Source organism: Scatophagus argus, chromosome 11, assembly GCF_020382885.2.
Source record: "Scatophagus argus isolate fScaArg1 chromosome 11, fScaArg1.pri, whole genome shotgun sequence".
NCBI lineage: Eukaryota > Metazoa > Chordata > Actinopteri > Scatophagidae > Scatophagus > Scatophagus argus.
Window position 1 is genome coordinate 4,787,200 of NC_058503.1, and position 22,738 is coordinate 4,809,937.

The 22,738-nt window shown below is 38.8% G+C and overlaps 1 protein-coding gene across 6 annotated transcripts; it reads right to left on the reverse strand.

The window, feature by feature from the left end:
- Nucleotides 1–87: 87 nt before the first annotated feature.
- On the reverse strand, nucleotides 88–22,166 carry zmp:0000000936 (interleukin-1 receptor type 1). Of its 6 annotated transcripts, none has more exons than XM_046403724.1 (13): nucleotides 21,999–22,166; nucleotides 16,158–16,231; nucleotides 10,644–10,721; nucleotides 9,062–9,314; nucleotides 8,430–8,622; nucleotides 7,911–8,082; nucleotides 7,748–7,810; nucleotides 7,176–7,311; nucleotides 6,432–6,586; nucleotides 4,060–4,203; nucleotides 2,416–2,583; nucleotides 1,621–1,889; nucleotides 88–1,285 (listed from the first exon to the last, which is right to left on the reverse strand). In XM_046403724.1, the coding sequence occupies exons 3-13, from the start codon at nucleotides 10,717–10,719 to the stop codon at nucleotides 989–991; spliced, it is 1,926 nt and encodes a 641-aa protein (XP_046259680.1). In that variant the 5' UTR covers nucleotides 10,720–10,721; nucleotides 16,158–16,231; nucleotides 21,999–22,166; the 3' UTR covers nucleotides 88–988. The 6 variants fall into 6 exon arrangements, with proteins under 6 accessions (XP_046259680.1, XP_046259679.1, XP_046259677.1 ...); XM_046403723.1 differs by lacking the exon at nucleotides 21,999–22,166 and adding an exon at nucleotides 19,669–21,555; XM_046403721.1 differs by lacking the exon at nucleotides 16,158–16,231.
- Between the last annotated feature and the right edge of the window lie 572 nt (nucleotides 22,167–22,738).

Below are 22,738 nucleotides of genomic sequence, written 5' to 3' on the forward strand. Positions count from 1 at the left end.
GTTGAATTTACAATACTTCTATTAAATGTTAAGTATATGAAAATTGTAGATTATGGGCTAAAATATCCTGAATCACTGGCGCGACAGTTTCATTTGCAAATTTGCCATTTATTGACAAAATAGTCACACTTTTATACAAAGACCTCCCCTGGAAATGAATCTTTTTTTTCCAAACTGGTACCCAGGGATTTCTTTGGAAAAAAAACTCATATTGTGCAGTGATGGTTAGTGTCGGCACACGGCTTGATTTTTTATTCCTTTGTTTTAACCCAGTGCTTTTAGTTGCATTGTTGCAAAAAATGTCTTTACACATAACTAAAAGACAAAATACATTTAAATAATAATTAACATTACATTACATTTCCTGTCTTCTGTACTGTTCTTCAGTACCATTAAAAAAATAACTGTACATTTTATATGAAACTCGCTTTGCCGCTTGATTCTTTTATGACACTGGAGAAATATTTTTTCTTTTTACATATTTACACTCTTGTATTTACACTCATGTATATGTATATTTTACTCTTTTGGTTTCATCAGTCCATCTTTGTCCACGTTATTGTCCTGTCTCCTTCTGCCAGGGAATGTCAACAGTTCATGCAGACAGTCTCAGGATAGCCCAGACAGTGTGATGATCTGCACATCAGGTATGAGCTGCCTTTGAGTCCTTGAGCAAAGCGTCTTCCACCTTTCACTGATGAGTTACTCTGCTGACGGCATGTGTTGTATGTGGTACAGTTAGGGACTTTTTGCTATCAGAAGTGTGCTACCCAAGTACTCACACCTCTTCAAAAAGGAAAATGTACCCTTTGAGGTGACACCTGCAGGAAAACTACATCTATAACCCCAGACTAAACCTCACAGCTTCTGGTGACAACACAGTATTTCTGAATTGTCTCTGTGTGAAGGTATTCATTTCCATTCACATTTATACTGGTAACCAGCTGCTGTCTGGTCCAGAAGTTGGCACATGCATACAATAACCTCATCATAAATTCAGCAGGGCAGTTTTCTCTGGGTATACCACTCTTTTGCCCCTCACTGGCATGTGATACCGCATCTCCTTCCAAAATCTGAAGGAAGGGGAGAGGGATGGCATCAATTGTGTGTCCTTTCCACATTTCTCCTCGTCCTCTGACATCCTCATACATGTCCTCCACCTTTGTGTCTGCCTCTGGTTCTTCCACCAACACACAGCACCCTGCTTCTTCCTCAGGTGACGCACTGACTCTGGGAAAAGAGCCAACTGAGCCGGGGTGATTTCCTCCAGCTCAACCAGAACCACCTGAAAAGCGGTGGTCAAATTAGAATCAGGATGTCTTTTTGAGAATGTGAATTAAACATAACTGAAATCAAACTCAGGAAATTTGAACTAAATTAATGAAAACACTTTATGACCCTGAATATTTTTCTCCTTTTTGAGGAGTTACAGCTAAATACAAGTCAAGTGATGTGAACATAGGCCACTGACTGACTTGACTGGTGGCAGGCTCCAATACAGTTACAATACAATTTCCTGAGAACAGCTGCATTTTCAAAATACTGACTAGTAGAGCTTTAGCAGGGGCTGATCTTTAACTGGCTTATTGTCAAGAATGTGTAATAAGTTTGTTTTCCCACCTTGAGAGATCCCTCCAGCAGCGCACGGTGCATTGCTGCCACAGACTCCAGCTGCAGCCTTGCACAACCATCATAACTCATGCTGCTACTGATGTCTACTGTCTTGCTTTCGACCTTGTCAATGCTGTTACTGTCCTTAGAGGTGTCGTTGTTGTTGTTGTTGCTACTGGTGCTGCTTGTGTGTCTTTTGCTGGTGAAAGTGGAAGCGGTATAGAGCAGAAGGAGGCGACGACTGGCTTGCATGTTCTCTTCCACCGAATCCACAGTGGCTGCAGGGAGGAAATGGAGGTTAAAGAGACACAGTCAGAATCAGAATTAGAAAACGTTATTGCCAGGTAGGTTCCACCTACAAGGAATTTGTTTTGGCATCTGGTGCAGCAGACATACACAGGAAAGTTAGTGGAGTTACTAATGAAGAGTGCCCATCTTATCTATACATAAATGGTGCATTGGTGCACAATCTGTAATGCTACTAGACCAGTGGTTCCTGATCTGCCTGAAACTATACCCCCTCTTCTAGTTGTTGCATCTGTAAGTAAATAATGATTCTGAAGATTCTTCTAAAGTCTGATAGCTGAGTTTGAAAGTTGAGGCCCACTGACAATTTTCTGATGAAAACATACGCAAGAGTCCAGCCTTTATGGCCTAAGCAACTGAGAATACTATACTTAATACCATATAAGAAAAGGTCATCTGCATCAACTTGTCATTATTACTTTAAAGCTTTTTTGAATAACATTTGGGCATAACAATTGTTATGTGGGGGGAAAAAATGCAAAGTGATGGGCTTCTTACCCTGGCCAGGCAGGCAGTCACGGCCTGGTATGAAGAGTTTGTAGCCACAGGCCTTTTCCAACACTTGGGGCAGTGTGTGAAGGGCAAAGGTCTCCACTTCCTTGCTGTATCCGATGACACAGGGTGAAGGGTATGCCACATAGGCATCATAGAGCTTCCCATCAGAATCTGACACAGTAAAAAAAAAGAAAAGCTTATTATGTGTCTTTACAATGATGTTTTGTTTTATTGCATTCAACCTCCTTTGTATAGTCTGTATAGTGTTTGTGCACTGTGTACAGTCCTTGTGCATTATGTATGGTCTATGTACAGCCTCTTGTTTGTACTATGTAAAATTATGTACAGGTTGCATTTAACTTTTTGTGTAGTGTAGCAGCTGGTCCCTGGAGGAAAATTGTCTAATTTCACTGTTTACTCTACTACTGTAAACAGCTGAAATGACATTAATAAAACACTCTTACTAAATGCAATTTCTTTTGAGAAGAAAAAGAACACAGGACATAACCTGTTAAACTGCAAGGTTCCATCCTGTCAACAGGCCACAAGTGTGTGATTTATTATTTTTTTTTCTGTGTGTGTGTCTTGCACAACTTTGTTCACAGTTTTAATGTTGATTGAGCCATGGAGGTTTTCCTGAAAGGGTTCTTCTGTTGCATAAGCTGCAAATGACATTTCATCAGAAAAACTGTAGGCAGCCCTGGGGTTAGTTTGTTTCCTTTGTTTGTGCTCACTGTTGACACATGCGGTCAGGCATGAGGTGGAGTTTAAGACTCTGGGTTGGGATGTTTTGTGTGGGTGCCGTATGTGTTTGTGTTAAGGTCAAAGTATCGCGGTTGGTTTTTCCATCTTCGGGCACTGTGGGTTTTGTGTAACAGTGTTTTTTGTTGAGCTGACGTTATCATTACACTGTATAGTATTTATAATAAAGAACACATCATAAATTACACGATAGGGTTTGGCTGATGGCCAGTGGCTGACAGTCATAGACCACTGAACCTTGTACCATCGTAACATCGTGAAGGAGGGGAGGGTTGACACACTCAACCAAGGCATCATGCGATTGCCACTGGATGACAAACAACCATGCTATAAACATCAGTTTATTGTTTTTGACACAAAAAAATACTCGCAGAAGATATTCATTGTTGGATTTATCATAATGGATTTTTTTTTTTACATGGTCTCCATAAAGACACTGCAGTTCTCGGCTGGAATACAAAGCCATACTATTGCACTGCAGTCTTTGCAGAACGGCATAATGGTGAGCTTCGGGGCAGCAAAAAAAAGTAAGTCTCTCACATGTAGTATTCCAAATATATTGAACATTGGTAAAGTCGTATATGACAGTGCTGACCACAGACTGAACTTGTGTCGAGTATGTCAGAATTTTCTCAACACTTGGTTTTGAGACACAGAACGTCACAATCCTGGGCAGCGAGCTGAACCACTGCTAACTTTAGTTCAGTCTGTTTCTCTGATAAGTTAAGGTCTATATGTCTGAAATCTCTCTTTGATGAAAACATTGTTTTTTTCACCAACAACTCCTCACTCAGAGTGTCCATAACAATATTTCACTGTGGCCTTCATCATACACAAATTAAGAAGACATGGCCCATCACTGTTACACACCTGCTGTAACCTTACCTGTATTTGTATAGAGGACTGGAAACACTTTCCTGAACCACAGCACAATGTCAATCTTGAAGAGGTAATAGATGATGACACTGATGATAAAGAGAAATGCCACGCCACCAAGCACAAATCCAATGGGCAGTATGATGTTGGGATCTGTAGAGAAAAAAAACATCACACATCAGATACAACACTTTAGGCCAAGGGCCTCAAACTCGCGGCCCACGGGCCAATTGCGACCAATCCAATCACGGTGGGGTATATCACAGATATGAATGAGTTTTCTATATATATCTGTGGGGTATGTGTGTGTTCAACTAAGGGTGGGTCACATGCAGAAGACGAATTCAGTGTGTGTATGTAAAAATATATATACTGTCAATAAAGCTGATTCTTCTTCTTCTTCTTCTTCTTCTTCTTCTATATGGCCTTATCATATGTCCAATGACTGAAAGTTACAGCAGCATTGCCATGGAGTGTTTTCTTCTGTGCCTGGCTAGCTGCCCCGTTTCTACTGGGCACACGCGGACATTTGTCCCAGCGCGCTGCGTTCACAACACTTCAAAAAAAAGTCTTTTTTAAGTTGCTGAGCGGCGGGACATTATACGTATATATACGTATATATTATAACAAATAATACAATTATAAAGTCACACCGTCATTTGTGGGTCATTGTTTTTTATTTGCATCACGCTATTTGCATTGCTCACACAATGAACATTACATATATTTCTATATGATGAAAGGTTAAAGAACAGTTAATACAGACATGTGAAGCTGAACACAGCTATATTCAGTGATAATACAGCGATACAGAAGACTGAAGAACCCACATATAGTCGCTAACTAGAGAAATCAAATTATTATTATTGTTTTCATTATTATTATTATTATTATTATTGTTGTTGTTGTTGTTGTTGTTGTTGTTAATTATTGTTGTTGTTATTATTATTAATTTATTACTGATTAATTGATTTATTTTCTTATTAATTCTTAATTTGTTTATTTATTTTTTCATCTTATTTTGTGTTAAAAAAAATAAAGAGATTTGAGAAGATTAAAACAAAAAATAAAAAAGCCTTTCTTGTGGAAAACCTGATGCGGCCCAGCCTCACCCAGACTCTGCCTCCAGCGGCCCCCAGGTAAATTGAGTTTGAGACCCCTGCTTTAGGCTTGTGTTTCAAAAAACCCATTCAGGCTGCTGTATGCATTTGTGTCCATCTCTGGCAGAGCCATCCGACTCCCTAAACACATAAATGGCATGAAAATAACTTTACTGACATATATTAAAAACATTTATTGTATTGTATTGTCTGGCTTCAGTTGTGATGACACAAAGAGGCATTTCAGTTTGAATTTGTTTTCACTTTTTGTTTGTTTGTTTGTTTGTTTGTTTGTTTGTTTGTTTGTTTTTACAGCTGTTTATCAGTGATTTACTTTGTAATGATTGTGTATGGGCCAGTGGATCTCATCAGACCTAAGGCTTTGATTGTGGCTGTAACTACAGGCCACCCTTACTGGATATCTAATTAATGCTAATTAGGAGTGCTAGTTTAAATGGTTAATTGAAGCAGATGTGGCATATATTAGTTCACGGGTTAAATAAATACACTCATAGTATTTTAACAATTGTATTTATTAATGGAATAATTATTGTAGGTTGCAGTTTCATGTGGGTCAGCTGTTTTCAGTAGTACCAGAATTCGAGTTAGAGTTCTTCTGTGTCATGTACAAACTAGAAGAATAAGATTTAAAAGAATTTCCAAACCTTTTCCACCTTTCATTAGTTTTATTACTTCTGGGAGGGTAGCATCAAGCAGGAAGTGGATAGAGGGCAATTTGTTGGAATTATTCAAAAGTAACATATTTATTTATTTACATTTGTTTTATTTATTAAGGTCATTTGGGTGTGTAAATATGTATGGTTTTATGTAAATATTTATTATATATTTTGGCTATATGTGCATCCAATGTTGCTAACCTCACTTGTCAACACCAGCAATACTAATCAGTTATTGAACTAATTAATATTGTTCAATTAATGTCCACACAGGAGCCATTCATAGAGCAAAGTGTACATACGACACCACACTGGTCCAGTAGGTGTCACTCTTGTGCTTTGTGTCATTGAGTTTAAGTAGGAACTTTCACTCAGGGGACAGGAGTCACTTCATGGAGGAACACAAATAGCCTTTTTTAGCGCTGCACTAGACAAACTGTGCTGGGATGTAATGGTGAAATGTTTGGTTGTGTGGAGATTTATGAACAATAGTTAGGGAATCTTACATGCAGAAGGACATTAATGGTAAGCAATATATACAGTTAGATACATATAGGTTCTGAGTGTTACGTTTGCATTTGGTAGCAGGTCTACTAGTTTTTACCTGGTGGCAGTAGAGTAAAGTATCCCTCAGGAGAGCCCCTTGCACTATACGCTCGACAAGTGTAGTTGATGTAGAAGTCATCTTCAATCAGTTCAGAAAACGTCAGCAGTCGCTCCAACCACACACCTTTCTGAGGAGTATCCTGTCTCTGCAAACTGATCGGGACAGACAGATGAGAAGAAAAAAAAACAATGTTAATGTGAGAAAATGTGACACTTCTGTGCTTGGTTAGAACAGGAATCTACTTTCTTAATATTCTACATTATCCCTCTTTTAATGCCTGTTGTACTTGTCTCATTCTTTAATAACTACATGTAATCTAAAAAAGGCGGCTAAAATGAAGAATTCGCAGAGAATAATTACCAACTGCTTCTCCAGAGAGCTTTTTAATCTCTTTAGTCTCATTATTTAAAATAAAAGCTCCTTCACATAAAGTTGTACTGAAGAATGAAAATTCAGGCTACATTAAAATATTATATGAGAGATATCACTTACTTTATGTAAGACACCCTCTGGCGCTCAGAATTGTTACGCAGACAAAACTTAATATAGAATGATTTCTGCAATAATTTAATTGCAGAATTATATACTAAAATCAATTATTCTAATTTTAATTCTGTATAGAAACTTGTATAGTGAGTTTACAAGTTTAGGAACACAGGCACCCCACATAAAAGTTCATTATTGTATTCCAAAAGCAGCATATAAATCAAAGCAAGAAAAAAGAAAGAAGAGGTTTCTGACCGTTGTTGTGACGTGTAGACACGGTCAGAAGGGTTGGTGTTCAGGATAAAATCATCTTTGGCCAACCAAACGATATCAACAGAGGGCTTCCCAACACATGGCACAAACACTCGGCACAGTTTGGTGAAATTGGACCCTAAACACATGTACAAACAATAACATGAATTCTCCATAATAAAAGAATTTCTCTCCATCCATAAATTTAAAGTTTTCTAAAAATTTTGCAACGAGTGATTTGCAAACGGAGTAGTAAACGGCTGATGTATGGCCATAGGGATCCTCAGTCTTGCTTGAATTTCTGTTGGGATCAAAAAAGCATCAATCTATCCATCTATCTATCTATCTATCTATCTAGACCCTTGTGGGTATTCAGACAAAGAATAGTAACAGTAACAGCAGTTACTACAAAATATTCCATGTGAAATATGCACTTGCATTTTCTCACCCTACAGTACTAACACAGTGGTGTCACTATGGTGTCAAAATGAACACGGAGGCTGCGCCAAATGTTGGTCTGAATGAGGGACAGACATTTAAACTGCAAAACACTGTATTTACAGACAGGGACTCACCCATCTCTGCCTTGATTATCTCATTGGCCGGTTCGTGCACTTGTGGAGCCAAAGAGTATTCATCTGAAAAGACAGACAGCTTAAAATAAAATTGTCCAATCACCGTTATGGAATGACACACAAAAAAGCCACTTCTACTTAATGTACTTATGTTTGTACTAACCTGTGACCCATGCATCAATGGTCTCTGACACAGATCCCGTCATGCCACCAAGAGCGAAGGTCAGAGTACAGGTGTAGAAGCCACTGTTTTCAGTTTCCACGCCATCAATCTTCAGTTTGGCCTTATCCCAGTAGGTATACCTTTCTGTCCCATCTACTATGGGCTCACAACCCTACACAATTAAATGAAAATCAGACGATTAAATAAAAGTCAGACTTTTTAGTGTTTCAGTGCACTGATTTCATTTTGGACAATAAACACGATTGTTCAACTGTTAAATATCCTGCATCCATTAATAATTGCTCCAAAAATCAGTTGGGTACTAGCAGTAATAGTAACCGTGCTGAATAGACAAAGAAACAGAAAACTTACATTTCCAACAAAAATAGAGCAAACTGAAACAGTGGTGGCAGATATGTAATTGGTATGACGTGGTAATTTGATGATTCTTAAAAATAAATAGTTTTCAGGAGATTAGTGAGTATTTTATGACAGTGACAAGACTTTTCCATAACTCACTCTGTACCACTTGAGGAAGGAAGGGATGTTGTAGCTGTCCAGTTTTTTGATATATTTCTTCAGAGGGCAGGACAGCATGTCAGTGACTCCCTTCGTAAGCTTTTGACCCACTTTTCTTGGCCTGCCACACTCTCCAGTCACAGGCTGTTCCACGACCAGCTTGGTGGCCTGTTTGTAGCACCAAAAGGGAGTTCTGTTGGAAATGAAAGAGAAAATTACCTTTTGTTTCCTTAAAAATGAATAGAGATTCTTTGCTCACCTTTGAGCAAAAAGCAGCTGAACCAAGAGCTTCTCAGGTTAAGTACAACAATCTTAAACTTTTTACTCAACAAAGACATGTTTAAAACACCTGAAATTTTTTGTTCCATACTCATGACATCTTGAGTCTGTTTATAGCACAGAGGCAGCCTGTGATACTCCCTACTGTAATACATTTCCAGATTCATGGAGATGTTTCCAGATTCAGGAGCTGCCAGATTTAGAGATGCTTAAATCCCAAATATTGTCTTTGCAATATCCTGTACTCTTAGAGTAGTACTCTAGAGTAGTTGCTACTTTTTCAGTGTAGATATACACACAAGAACAGATTTTCTTTTGATTCTTTCAACTCTGAACTGCTGATGCTACCGTACCTCAGAATGCTCACATATTCCCCGCTGTCATCCAGCGTTACGTTAAGAAACCACAGGGTCTCCCAAAGCACCAGGATTCGACCAGTCTGGTTGCTCAGTTCCTGGCCTGTCTTTGAGTCATACCAGGTGATGTTGTAAGGGACAGCTGTGAAATCAAAGACCTCCGGAGACACCAGGGTGCTATTCAGCATAGCCACATTCCCGGGAACAGAGTAAACCCTCTCAAACTGGAGCCTGTAGTTTGTACAGTTATCTGCAACACACATTGTAAAATTGATTTGTCATTTGTTCATCACTAAAAGAGATCAAAGTGAACTTGTCAGTGTCAAACCATGCGAGATAAAGTGGTTTGGAGGGCAAGGCTATGTAGTTTTATATATTTAGCACATATCAATACAAAAAAGTCAATGTGCTTTACCACTATAGTAGCACTACTGTAGCACCTTAGTGACTGTAAAGGAAATTTTGAGATTAGTAGATGAAAGGGTATTTACTTACTTTAAATATCAGTCATATTTTATAAGGTTTGCGTTTCCTTTTTTATTGGGTGTTCTTTTCCAGCAGCTGCTCAGGGATTAAGAGCTGCTCAGAGTACAGAGGCCTGACCAGTGGCCTGACTTCCAGTATTTTTCCATGGTGCTGAGATGGATATTTCTGATTGTGTTCAAGCTGTAGCTAAAATTGCTGGTCAGTTTTGTTTCTCACCATGTAGTATGAGAAAACTGAGACTACACTGAAGATTTAACTGGTGCACCATCATATACAATGTGTGCAATACATTTAAGTAGTGATGCCATAGTTAATTAAAGTCTGAACAGATTCAGGTTTCCCTAGAAGGCTCATAGAAACTGGAAACTGTTTTTATATCTACCTTGGTAGTGAGCATGTATATTGTCTGCACAACAATTACACTTGGGTTTAAACTGTAACATTAATGGGCACTGAGCTGTTGAGGAGTTCAGTGATGCTTTGCTGAATCACTCAGGTTCATTTACTCTACTCTTTATCCAGCAGCTAGAACAAGTATATCCACCTACAACATATATAAACAAATAAAATCAACTGATACTGTACCTTTTTGGCTACAAAACCTTTCTGAGTCAGATTTTCCTACATCAGGAAGAGTTAAACTTTGTTGGTTAGTCATGTTTTAAACCCAGATGTGTCGCTTTAGAGCTCAGGAGCCTGCGTCATTGACTGCTCTTATTTTACTGAACAGAACTAAACCAAAAAGAGGTCCACAGTGTAATCCCAATAGCAGCCTGGGCAGTTGTCGTTTTCTTTTCCAGGAAAATTCAGAAATCAGTGTGACACTCTGAGTAGATCACATTTATCAGAAACACTACAAACTGGCATTAACAGTTACACAAGATGCTGTGGTTTCAGCTGTGGCCACAAGATGGCAATACAAAGCTTCTGTACAGATTGGAGGCAGATGTTAGACTTGGCAAAAACACAAAATATAACGCCTACAAAAAAATGTATAAAATGTCAGCATATACACAGACAAGTCTGTTCTAAATAGTGTCAAAGCTGAGCTCTGCTAGTATTTATTCAGTGAAAACAATAGGACTCAGCTCACCCTGTACAAGTCCTGCACAAATCCCCTGTAGACCAAGGCAAAAGAGAAAGGTTCCAAGCGTTGAATGCAGGTCCATGGCTGAAGAACACACATATAACAACTGTTAGTAATGAATGACAAGTCAGGCCACTGGAGAAAAAGCTTCAACAACAGCTTAACATCTGACAAACCTATGGGAAGACTTGTTTCCAGTCTCTCCAGTTCACAGGAAGCTAGAAAATAATTTGCAGCAAAAGCAGTTTTCTTTCCCCTCTAAGCTAAACTTTATCCCACCTAATATTTCTAAAAGTCTTTCTCTTCCTCTCTCTGCTTCTTCTTTCCCCTCTCTGGCACCCTCCATCTAGCTCTCTCCCTCAGACATGGATGACAAACATTACGTGGAAACCTCTGATAAAATGCTGCGTAACACTTTGGAGCTGGAATGAGGCCTGGTATTCCTGGACACTGCTTAACGCAAGAACATTCCTACTCAGCCCTGCCTGTAACTATGAATGAACACTGTAAATCCTCATGGGAAAACTGGTGTAACCCTTGTCTCAAACTTGTATAACTACTGCAGTTACTGTGCTGGTCTGAGTCAGTCAAGTTTTTGGCATGACTCAATACAAAATCTGTGTCACCCCAAAATGTTAGTTTTTAATCAGAAGGTAAGTACACTGTGGTTACATTTTCAACAGATACTTGTCAAAGTATTGTAGCTTTTGGCCATTTCTCACCAGTAGTGGTTTCCATACCCTCATTATGTTAAGTAGGTACTTTGTAATCTTGGTCTCACTTTTGTTGATGGGTAGCTCCAGTGTGATTAACAACATCAACCACCTGAACATCGCTGTTTTACCGCACATATTTTCTAATGTGTGGGTCAAAGGATATTTACAGTTCAGAAGCTTAGGTAACTTGAGTAAAAGGCAACAACACTGCTGAGGTTAAGGTTAAGTTATCATCTATGTTAACCTGCAGAACCCTTATGGTAAAGACTTGTTTTTTTTTTCAAACACAAAGCAGACAATACCAAAAAAAAAATAATACCAAATAGAAATATGAAGGGAACTATCCTGGGCAAGTTTATCAGATATTAAGAAAAGAGCAGCGTTGAAACTTAAACATCTCCAATAGAAAAAAGCTGTAACATGTGAGCTAAAATGTGAGCTTTTCAGAAAAAGCTACATCTTTACTAGAATTGGACATCATTAGTGGTTGTTTGATAAAATTACCAGTACCAGTCAGCAGCCTTACTAGCTTAACCAGTACTGTATGCCCAGTCATCTGTGTGGTAATGAAAGTATGTGACTAAAGTTGAAAACAGACACAGATGTTTGTGGGTGTTGACTGACTCAGTTAAACTAATGAGCTTATCCTCATCCATGATGCCACATGTTCTGCTGTATAATAGGTATTCTGATCTGAAACCTGTGGAAAACTTACTCGATCCCTGATCTGCATGGATAAGTTTAAAGAAGGGAAAGTGGTCAGTCTGAACAGACCCAAACAGAGAGAAATCACCAACACTAGCAGCAGGATGCATAATGAGCAGCTGCAGTCCAAAGAATAACAGTATACATCATTTTCATGAAAGTCACAATTCGGGCTTCCTGTTATGTCAGAAATTTGCGTTCTTTGTCTGATGATTTGTGCGACGATTCTGAGGCGTGGTCATGTGGTCAGAGAAGACAGACGTCACGTCTGCCAGGCTTCAGCAGTGTATTACACACAATGACACGCAAGCATAAGATCACAGCAACCCTGAGATTAAATGACACATCCACCTGATGCTTCCAGCACACTCAACTTATGTATTATACTACTACTTATGTATATTTGTTATGTTGGTATCTTTAAACATACACAATACACTAAATACATTTTTTACACATTTTAATACATATTTTTAATATACATTCTACATCGTTGTAGAGTTGTAGTACTGGTGTCAGCTTGGTGTTAAGCCACATTCAGATATGAGAATCCTCATCAGATAGCAACTGATCCAATCTAACCACATCGTACACCACATGATACGTATACACAGTGCAGACATCGCTGACCTCTTCAGTAAATTTGACAGCAGTTACAATATTGTATGAAGGTCTTAGCACAACCCTGCAGGATGTCTGCTTCTTAAGAAAGCCCACTTAAATCCTTCAAATCATGTTAAGGGTATTTTAGCAATTGTTTGTTATTGTAACTTTGTAATGGTCCAGTGGGGGATCCATTGTTGTAATAATGCACTGCAAATGAAAGATACCAGACGTGTAATGCTGAACCTTGGGGAGATGTTTGCTAACATCATGCACCATCTGGGGTATTTCAGTATCACAGAATGATGCATACATTAAACTGTGCCATTTTTCTCAGTATTCAGCATCGTCTAGCTTTAATGAAGTGTTGGCTCAAAAACAGAATATATGTGTTTTTCCACATTTTAAAGTCATCAGTGTGATATTCAAGGAGAAAAATGGAGTTTTTAGAGGTCTGACTCTCTTACAGATATTTTTCCATCCTAAAAAGGAACTTTCTCAGAGGGAATTTTGAAAACTGAAAGTTGAGGGCAAAAAAAATATCAAGAACTCAAAATGTCCAACTTTCCATTAATAACTATATCTATCCCTTTTCCGTCAAACTCTTGTTGTGTCATCAGTAGAGTGTCAAAAAAACAGTAGCAACAAGTGTGAAACTGTCGTGGGGAGAAGACACTACACAAGAGGAAATTTAATTGCGCCACAGCACGCACCTCTCCACCTCGCTACACGAACCTCCACTACAGAAGCGACACAGATGGGAACTTATAGAAGTTACTTATACGGAGGTGTACTGTGGTTTAGCAGGATGCAGTGAATGTAAAATGTTAGTCGTGTGGTTTCACACTCACCAGCTTTCTTTCTTTTTTTTTTTATTTTTTTGCCTGCAGTTTTCAGATCAGCATCTTCTTTTCACTCGCACTAAAAGGGCAGATTTGACTGACTGACAAAAAAAAAAAACTGTATTTTTTCACACCTGTAGCTTGCTTCTTTTGTTCTGGAACAAGGGAAAAAAATGATTCACTGTTGCATTTCAGTTCTGGTTCTGTTTGTGTTCACACTGACTTTCTACAAACAAGCCAACCAGTCACTGCTTAATTGTTGTTAGCATTGTCGTAGACAGGCAGCTTGCCTCGTGTACTTTTAATGGCTCATTATCGGAGTTTTGTATTTCTCTGTTATGTAGCACAGTATTAACAATTTATTCTATCTTTTTTCTGTGCCCTGGAACCATTTTCTGATGATGCAAAAAATATATACCTAAATAATTAATTTTAAAAACGGGTGCCTAATGACTTGAAATAGCCCTATTGGTAACCCTAATGAGGCCAATGAATTTCCCTTCAGTACACACAGATTTCAGTCCCTGGATCTGGATGTTGTTAAGGGATCTATAGTCTAAGGAGTGCTTTAACAGCATAGTTTTACTCTGGGACAAGCCTGGGCAGAGAGGAGCGTGGGAGAGCTCAACCGGTTCAGCAGGCCGTGGTACAAACAGAGATGTGGGAGTGACACATGGGAGACTGAGGAGAGCGGAACTGGCCGAGTTACATGGAGGAGAGGAACATCTGCCAAGTGCTCCTGGAGTTGTTGGTGTTATGCTGCATAATAGATTGAGCAGTATTTTTTGGGGTTTTTTGTTGTTTTTTTTGTACGTCACTTCACCCCCACATAATACTGGTAACGTCTTCACTGGAACTATGGCTTCCTGACAGGATACGGTTAAAAGAAAATAGGAAAAGACTCTTCCCTGCCAAGACTGCAATGTTGAAACAATGTCTTTTTATATCCAAGTCTGCGCTGACACTTCACTGTTCAAGCTATTTTGTACCCAGAGCAGTTTATTATTATTTTATTTTTATTAGTGTCAAAAAAAAAAAAAAGGACTGACATCCCAGTCTCTCACTTACACCAGGGGCTAAATCCTCTGAATGCCCGTCTTCCATGAAGTTGTGTCTCATAGCTGGCCAGACAACCTTGTTTTCTGGACACATGTTTGTAAAAAGATCACAAACAAAATAACAGCAAGGTTTTATTTTATTTTATTTTTTAGGTAGTGTGCATTTGGATCTAAACTAAAAGTGATAAACTGGGATATTATTTAATTTTAGGGATTAAAGGTCCATGATACACAAATTTACAGTTTGAACATTTTTCTTTAAATTCTGGAAGTAAAAGTTCCATTCATTTTTTCCCCAGTGCCAATGCAACATGGTTCACAGCTAGAGCTCTTCTGCAGCTTGGGTGGACATGAAATTTTTAGAGTTGAACCAGTACAATGATTATTTGTTAAAAGTTCAAGGTATGAGTCTGCGTACATAAAGGCCACAGGGATAAGTTGACTATGACTCCTAAAGTGCATTTCTGTGCCAAAAGTGGTTGGAAGCCAAAAATTATAGTTTCAGAACAACACAAGCTAAAGTTTAAATCAGCTCACTTTGGATTCTATGACAGTTTTGGGTGAATTCTGTAATTATGGTGCTGCATTTTTTTTGACAAATTAGTCAATATGATGTGAGAGGGTATGCTTTACCATCATTATTGGCACAAGATGATGATGGCCCTTAAGTATGCCTGAATTGGCAATAAGATGATGGCAAAGCAGAGCCTCTCATCTAATATTGCAATTTTACAATGTTTACCAAGAAAAACGTATTCAGTTTACTACCCCAGTTAGTGGCTGTTTAGTGTTGATTTCTTTTTTTTTCCAACACCTAAAGGGAATTTGGGTCACCAACCCACCTAACCTGCAACTCTTCAGAGCACCTGTGGGGAACCAATGCAGACACCGGAAGAACATGCAAACTCCACAGAGAAACCTCACCCAGGGTTTGAACCCACCACCTTCTTGCTGTGACTTTTTTGTGTCACTGTGGCAACAGTGCTAACCATTGTGCCACCCTCCGGTGCATTATGAACTCCAAAAGTCAAAATGAATTGAAAAAGATAGATGCAGAACTAATCATTTCCAAAAGCCACAAAATGTTCTTTATCTAAACAAAATATTCTGCTTCAGTCTATATTTGTTGGTGTTTAGCCTTTCAAAAATAACATTTTCATTGTGGTCACAAACTGCTTGCTCTCTGGCTGCTGCACACGAAAGACACACACCTGTTTTTAACAGGATGGTTCAGCACCATAGATTATATTTGTTAAAGAAAGTTCCTAAAAAATAATAACTCATTTAATCTCATGAGTCACAATATATAAATATGTTGGACACCTTCTACAAGTTCCAAAATTGTCCTATTAAATTTCATAATTATTCTATAGAGTAAATGTTACTCGAACAACTACAAGAAACAGCCCACAATAAATGAGCAATGAGTTTTTTGACTAGAAAAGATATTCAGAAATTAGCTATTAGCCTGTCTGTGCTCCTCAGGAGCTTTAAGTTTAAACACTACAGTGTACCTTTAAGTTACATATTGATACAGTTTGCAATGAAATGTCATATCCTCCCAGCCAAATGTTGCTTTATAAAAATCCCAGATACCTGCTGTGTTTGAAGAGGATGCTGTTCAGGCGCTTTAGTCAAGGCTCAAGCCTCTGGTGTCTGGTGCCAGCAGACTGTGGAACGAGTGAAAAGTTGGCATAAATCTCACGACCAGTGTGTTTTTCCTCTGCAGGGAGAGGGAGCATGAACAGAAGGGGGCAGGGCTGCTGGGAAATGGGAGCGATTATGTTTTCATTAAAGCAATAACCGTGTGGCAGTTTTATGGGGGATGACTCCAATATAATATTTTCTGTTTGTTATATACTTAACATTCATTTAACAAAGTGATGTGTTGTAAAAAAGCGCTTGGGCGACAGAAACTGTTGGGAAATGGTCCACCTAACTGAACAAATTTGTGCAATGTTTGATTTCACTACAACAAACTGACAGAGAGGAACAAGTGTCCATTTACTTCTGTTTGCATTCAGTTAAGTAGTAGTTGGGTGTGTTGGTCTACAAAATCTGCTCAGTCGTGCGAACTTTGCCCATCTGTTTGTGGGACAGCAGTTGCAGCACAAACTGACGAGTGAGCGCAGCTCCAAGGTTGTCACAACATGAACATCTACAGGATTGATAAACATGTTTTTATTGTCAAAGCCATGTTATGTTGGCAATGAAATAAAAATATTTTTAGAATATATTTAGTAGTTTAAAACCGCACAGTAATTCTACACTAGCAAATACTAGCAAACCCTCATCGGAAGTTAACCTGGAAACAAATAAAGAAAAACGCCGTGAAGTGGGAAGAGACAGTAGCAGTGATTTGGTCTGAACAAAACTGAATGGTGCCCACTGAGCTGCAGTCCTACTATGAGTCATATAAAAATACAGATTCCGATCATGATTCATCAACAAGATAAACGTGAGGTAGCAGCAGTGGAATGTACTTTCACCCACTGTTCTTCCAAACAGTTTACTCAGAACAACTAACAGAAAGGGCAAGAGTGCAACAACCCTAAACTCCTGGAGTGGAGACCTGATCATTAACAATCCTACACCACTTCATCTGTTCCACTGTGTCTGTTTTCTCCCCAGCAATACACCATTTAACGGATTTCATCAAATCAGTCGATGACAACCCTCTAATGGATTTGAAAAACTGATACACAGGCTACAACATGATTTGTTAATACAGCTATTACTCTAGTGTTTTGTTGATTTGTTTATTTATTTGTTGTTGTTGTGAATTATAAACCCTCAGAATCCAAACACATCTTCAAATTGATTGTCCTCCCTAAATGATTTGTTGTCTATAAAGTGTCAGAAAATAGCGAAAAGAGTTTCCCAGAGCTCAAATTCTTTTTCGTACATCTAAAATGCAAAGATATTGTGTGCTTTATTGGAAGAGTTGCTCATCTAATTACTTATATCGTGAGTTTGAGTTAATACAAATTATTCTCTAAAGACTTTGCCCTCTTAAAATACTCCCGATCAAAACTGTTGTCTATTCATTTCCTGATGTTAGGAAAAAGTTCCTTCACACACAGCTTTTGGTCTTCATCAGCATTCAGTTTGTTCTATCCGATATTGAATTTGGTCTCAACTTTACTGAATTTGTGTTTGGGACTGATTTTAACCTCACGAAGTTGGGCTAATCTCTCTAAAGTACTTCGAAGAGTGCTGCCCTTCCAGTGCTGTGGGTGTTCTCTTTAGCTTTGAGATGATGTTAGCAGATTGAAAGATAATCTGAGCCTTAGAAGCTTTGGTAAAACTGGGTTCACGTGACTTGTTTGTAATGTTCTCACAATCCTAGAGTGCTAACCAAGCAAAAACACTTGTTTTTTTGAAGGGGAAGAGGATATGAACCCAAATGACGATGGAGAATTGAAACCCATCCTCAATGTATGTTCTCGATAGCACTTGCAGCAACTTATTCCAATGACTGACACACCCTGTATGCCAACGTGCCCGTCACACTACAAGTCAGGGCCAGTAAGGTTTTGTGTGTAAGAGCAAATAGTTCATCATTTGCAAACACAGACTTAATCCGAAAAACTATTTCACTTTATCATGATGCATGTGACTTAGGTCATTTTGCATCAGGGTTGTAATGTTGACCCTGTTAAACATCAGATAAGGATTCTCCTCTTTGCTGAAGGAACACATGTTGGCCATCAGAGGATCCATTCCACATCTGATTCTCACGTTCAAACAAACAAAACAGTTTATTTTTAACCATGTCTGAGAAAATATCTTTGAAATCAAAGATTTATCAGCAGGGACGGGACTTCTTAAGAAACAGCAATAAATCCTACTCTGCTGGATAGACTGGAGACAAAACAGCATGGGAATATTCTGATATGAATGACAGATTTCAGCTCCTAAGTGGGGAAAAGAGGAAACCTCAGATATAATGTTGGAAATATCCTCCTAAGGACACTTGTTGTGATCAGAGCAATCACTGATTTAGGATTAATGGAGATTAAGTCAAGGCAATTCACCCTGTGGGAGGTTATCAAACTGCAAGATTCATTTGGTGCCGAAAAGGGAAAACAGTGGGAGTTACCCCTCCTACAGTAGAGCACGAGAATATGACTAGCATGACCAATTGTCTCACACCGAGACAATATTGTTTTTAGTGTGAAGTGAAAGAAAGTGTATTGCTCATTAACGAACACTTCTGGTGAGATGCTCGAAGAGACTGATGATATGCTTGTTGGTTTCTGCTTTTTCCGTTGTGTTACGTACGTACGTTCTGCGTTTTATGTGAAACCGCACTCATCCCGATTAAATCTGGAAACAGGGGGTGCAGCAACATGCATTAACAACATACTGCAAAGGGCTGCATTCACAACTCAAAAAGCTGTACAAATCAGCAGCAATGAAACAAACATGGCTTTCTGTGCACCAAGTAAAGTAAGAGAATGCACAGTAGTTGGATAGTGTACTGTAAATAAGTCGTGTTAAACCCAACCACAAGTGAGAATTACATCAGTTACACTAAAAGGTGTTAAAGTCTAACACACAGCTAACCTTTAGTTTCACTTCTGTGCAGTTTAGGTGTAAAATCTGGTGGCTGTTTATATTTGCAAGAAATGTCTAATCACCTGTATATCAGGTGCTTGCCTCAAATGAGCAGGATGTGGAAAAAAATACATTGATACAGTAAAAAAAAATTGCTTTCTAGCTTTCACATTCAAAACACAAGCAGAAAGAAAACGTTTGACGTAACTTGTTAGAATCTAGGAGGCACATGAAGAGTTTATTTAAAAGGAAAAGAGAGCATCAATATGTGTTATCTTTACAGGATACATCAGGTGCCTACACTATAGTGTGAAAGGAAGTATGTCTATGTCCTTTGTGGTTAAAATTGCAAGACTCTTCTCGAACACAGTAAACGTGCAACTCTGAACGGTGTGTACCTTGAAGCTTGTGTAGCCCTCATATTTCAAAGAAGGTAAGCAGTTAGGTAGGCGATATGGGATATTGACAGAGTTCATATTACAAAAGAAAGAGATAAAAGAATTTAAACTTCAAAATGTATAAAAGTGAGCAGAGTATCTTGACTCACCTCGGAGAAAGCGACAGAGAGGCACCAGACAGACAGGGGAAGGATGAGAGGGAGTGTACACACTACACAGAGCTAACAGAGGAAACCTCACCTCTGACCCTCGCGTGCAGTGTGGTCTCAACCATGTAGCTCAGTCAGTGACTCAACAGCTCTGTCCCACCTCCATGGGACGAAAACACAAACAGCATAGACAAAGGGGAGGAAGAGTGTGTTTGGGTTGCACTTCTCAGCTCGCTGTTCACTTTCCATTGCATTTCTCACTCATTGTTAAACCATCAGCAGAACCTTCCCCTATCCGTATTCAAATCACCTGTGCATAACCTCACCACACAATAACTTATCTTAACCTAATGACAACATCATGATCATAACCAAAACCAAATCAATCAAGTTTTGACCTGAAAGCTAAATCACAAAACAATTGACAAAAGAGTAGCAATTCTCAATTACTGAGATCTTAAGCTACAAATGTAAACAACAACATCCACTGATGTATGTGGAAATGGAGCTTTTAGTTTCAGACAAGAATCGAAAGTCCTCACTTTCAGCCAATTGCACATTTGATACAAGTGTCTACAGCCTCATAACTTCAAGAATTCAAAGAACCAAAATACTTAAATGGAGTTAAATCTACCAGGGATACGTTTTTGGCTCCCATCATTTACATTTTAAGCTGAGCCGTGGGAAATTCTTCTAAAAACCAATGTAAAAGCTAACTGTGGTCTTGCAAAGGTGTGCAGCCAAAATTGGGCTTCCCCATTGGATAGAGGAATCCCCAGTAGACACAGGCATTCATCCAACTATGAGTCAGTGCGCATCAACCACAGTCTCTGGGTAAATGTCACTTATTCAGACAGGATGTACTGCAGAAATCATGTACTAGGTTCAGAGCCACAGTGTGACAGTTAGAACACACAACCAGACCAGCCCTCTGCTCTCTTTTCTGTCTTGTTTCGAGCAAATTTTTCCCCTCTGCACTTCATGGGAACTTCTTTGTGGTCAAAACCTGACTTTGGGCAGGGGTGATTATGCTGATAAGACACTGTCATTGTGTTTCATCATTGGGATACAGTGTGAGGTCTGTGAATCATTTATCATACAATATCTGATGACAGTGTTGACAGCTGTTACTGTGTTTTTGAAATGCAGCTAATTATTGCTTTTAATTAATAGTTTGGTCAATAAAGTGCCACAAAACATTGCCTATCCCAAAGAGACCAATAGCCCAAAACCCAAATATATTCACTTCACCATCACAGAGAGCTAAGAAAAGCTGCAAATCCTCACATTTGAGATTCAACCAAGGACTAAGAAGCAGCAATGTGCACTGCTTAGAAAAATTACTTTAATGATTGATTGATTGATCATCATCATTGTTACAGAGTAATGATCTATAACTTGACTGACTGATTAATCAAGGGTGGCACCGTGGTGAAGTGGTTAGCACCGTTGCCTCACACAATCCCAATCTGGGCCCTGAGTTTGCATGTTCTCCCTGTTGTGTGATGCTTGTGTGGGTTTTCTCCAGTTTCCTCCCACAATCCCAAAAACATGTGCATCAGGTTAGCTGGCTACCCTACATTGCCCCTAGGTGTGAGTGTGTGAGTGTATGGTTGGGTGTCTTTGAACTGAAGGTTTTTCAGATTTTGTATTCTCAAGAGTTGGACATTGTTATTAGCTGTTTGGCTAATTGGTAGTCAAACCCTCATATAGGCCCTCATGTTAATAGTAATATGTAGTCTGTGTTTGTTTGTTTTTTTAATGGCTTAACTAAAATTAATCAAAGTAATACCTAAAATAAAGTAACTAAAATTACTTTCAAATTTCTGCAGCTCTGAAAGATCCAGTTGATTGGAGGTCAGAGGTTGATTATATGTTGAATAATGAAGACTGATTATTAGTGAAAGATAATGTTATAGATAGATATATAAAGTAGTCACAGGTACATGAAAAAGATTTATCTGGAGGTGAAACTAATAATCAAATAGTCGATCCAAAAAAAAATGAATCAGCAGATAATAATCATTTCAGTCATTTCTGAAACAAAAATGCCAAACACTCACTGACTCTGGGTTCTAAGATATGAGAGTTTGCTGCTTTTGTTGCTTAGTATATTCGTTGTAGGCATTTTGAGTTGAAGTAAACAAGGAAAATGCTATAAAACGGCTGTGGTGCTTGGTGAGCAGTGGTGAACAGAACAGCAGGCATATGTAGAGCAGACAGTCCTGTAGCAACATCACAGACAGTAAGGTGGTGCCAGGATTTCGATCATATGGAGTATTAAAAATATCCCAGCTCATAGTTAACATTGTTCAAAGCTGAGGACTCACCAGGCAGATGGCACCCTAGTCAACAGCCTCCTCAGGTCATATGAAAATCCTGTAAAAACATCTTTTTTTCTCCTTTCTTTTCTTTCTTTCTTTTTTTATTTGCTGAAATCTAGGCTGAGAAGTGTCCTCTCCAGGTGTGACTTCCTCATTTGTGGAGACTGCAGCACATGTCGCAATTTCCTTTTCAGGGATCTTATGAAATCCAGCATGTGTCCTAATCTGTTGGGCAATAAGTGGGAGGAGAGCTGCTTGGATTGGACTGTTATTCATATGATTCATACTCATACAAATCCCTTCCACATCACTGAGTGCTCTCCTTTTATCAGAAGAACAATACTGATAACATTCTGCTCTGTGACCGACCCAGTTCTGTCAGACACATTTCTTCTCAGCACTAATTAAGGCCTGTTGTTTGAGTGCAGCTTTCTCTTCTCAGGTTTATACAATGTTGTCATTGGAGGATACATTTAAAGTACTGTCACTCTGAGACCTCTAGTGGCTGCAAGGAGAAGCTGCTTGAGCTCAAAATGCCTGCAAATGAAACCGATCAACCAATCCTTAGACAAGACTAGGTCAAAATCTAGTATATAGCCATGTGGTCAGTTGGCAAAAATATAGCCAGTCTTACACAGAAGTCAATAGTAGCGAATTCCTGGATATTAAATGCTCATTTGCCATGTTGTTGTATTTTCCACTTTCTTGGGATGCTTAGTTTGAACATATTTTAATCTTGTTTAGAG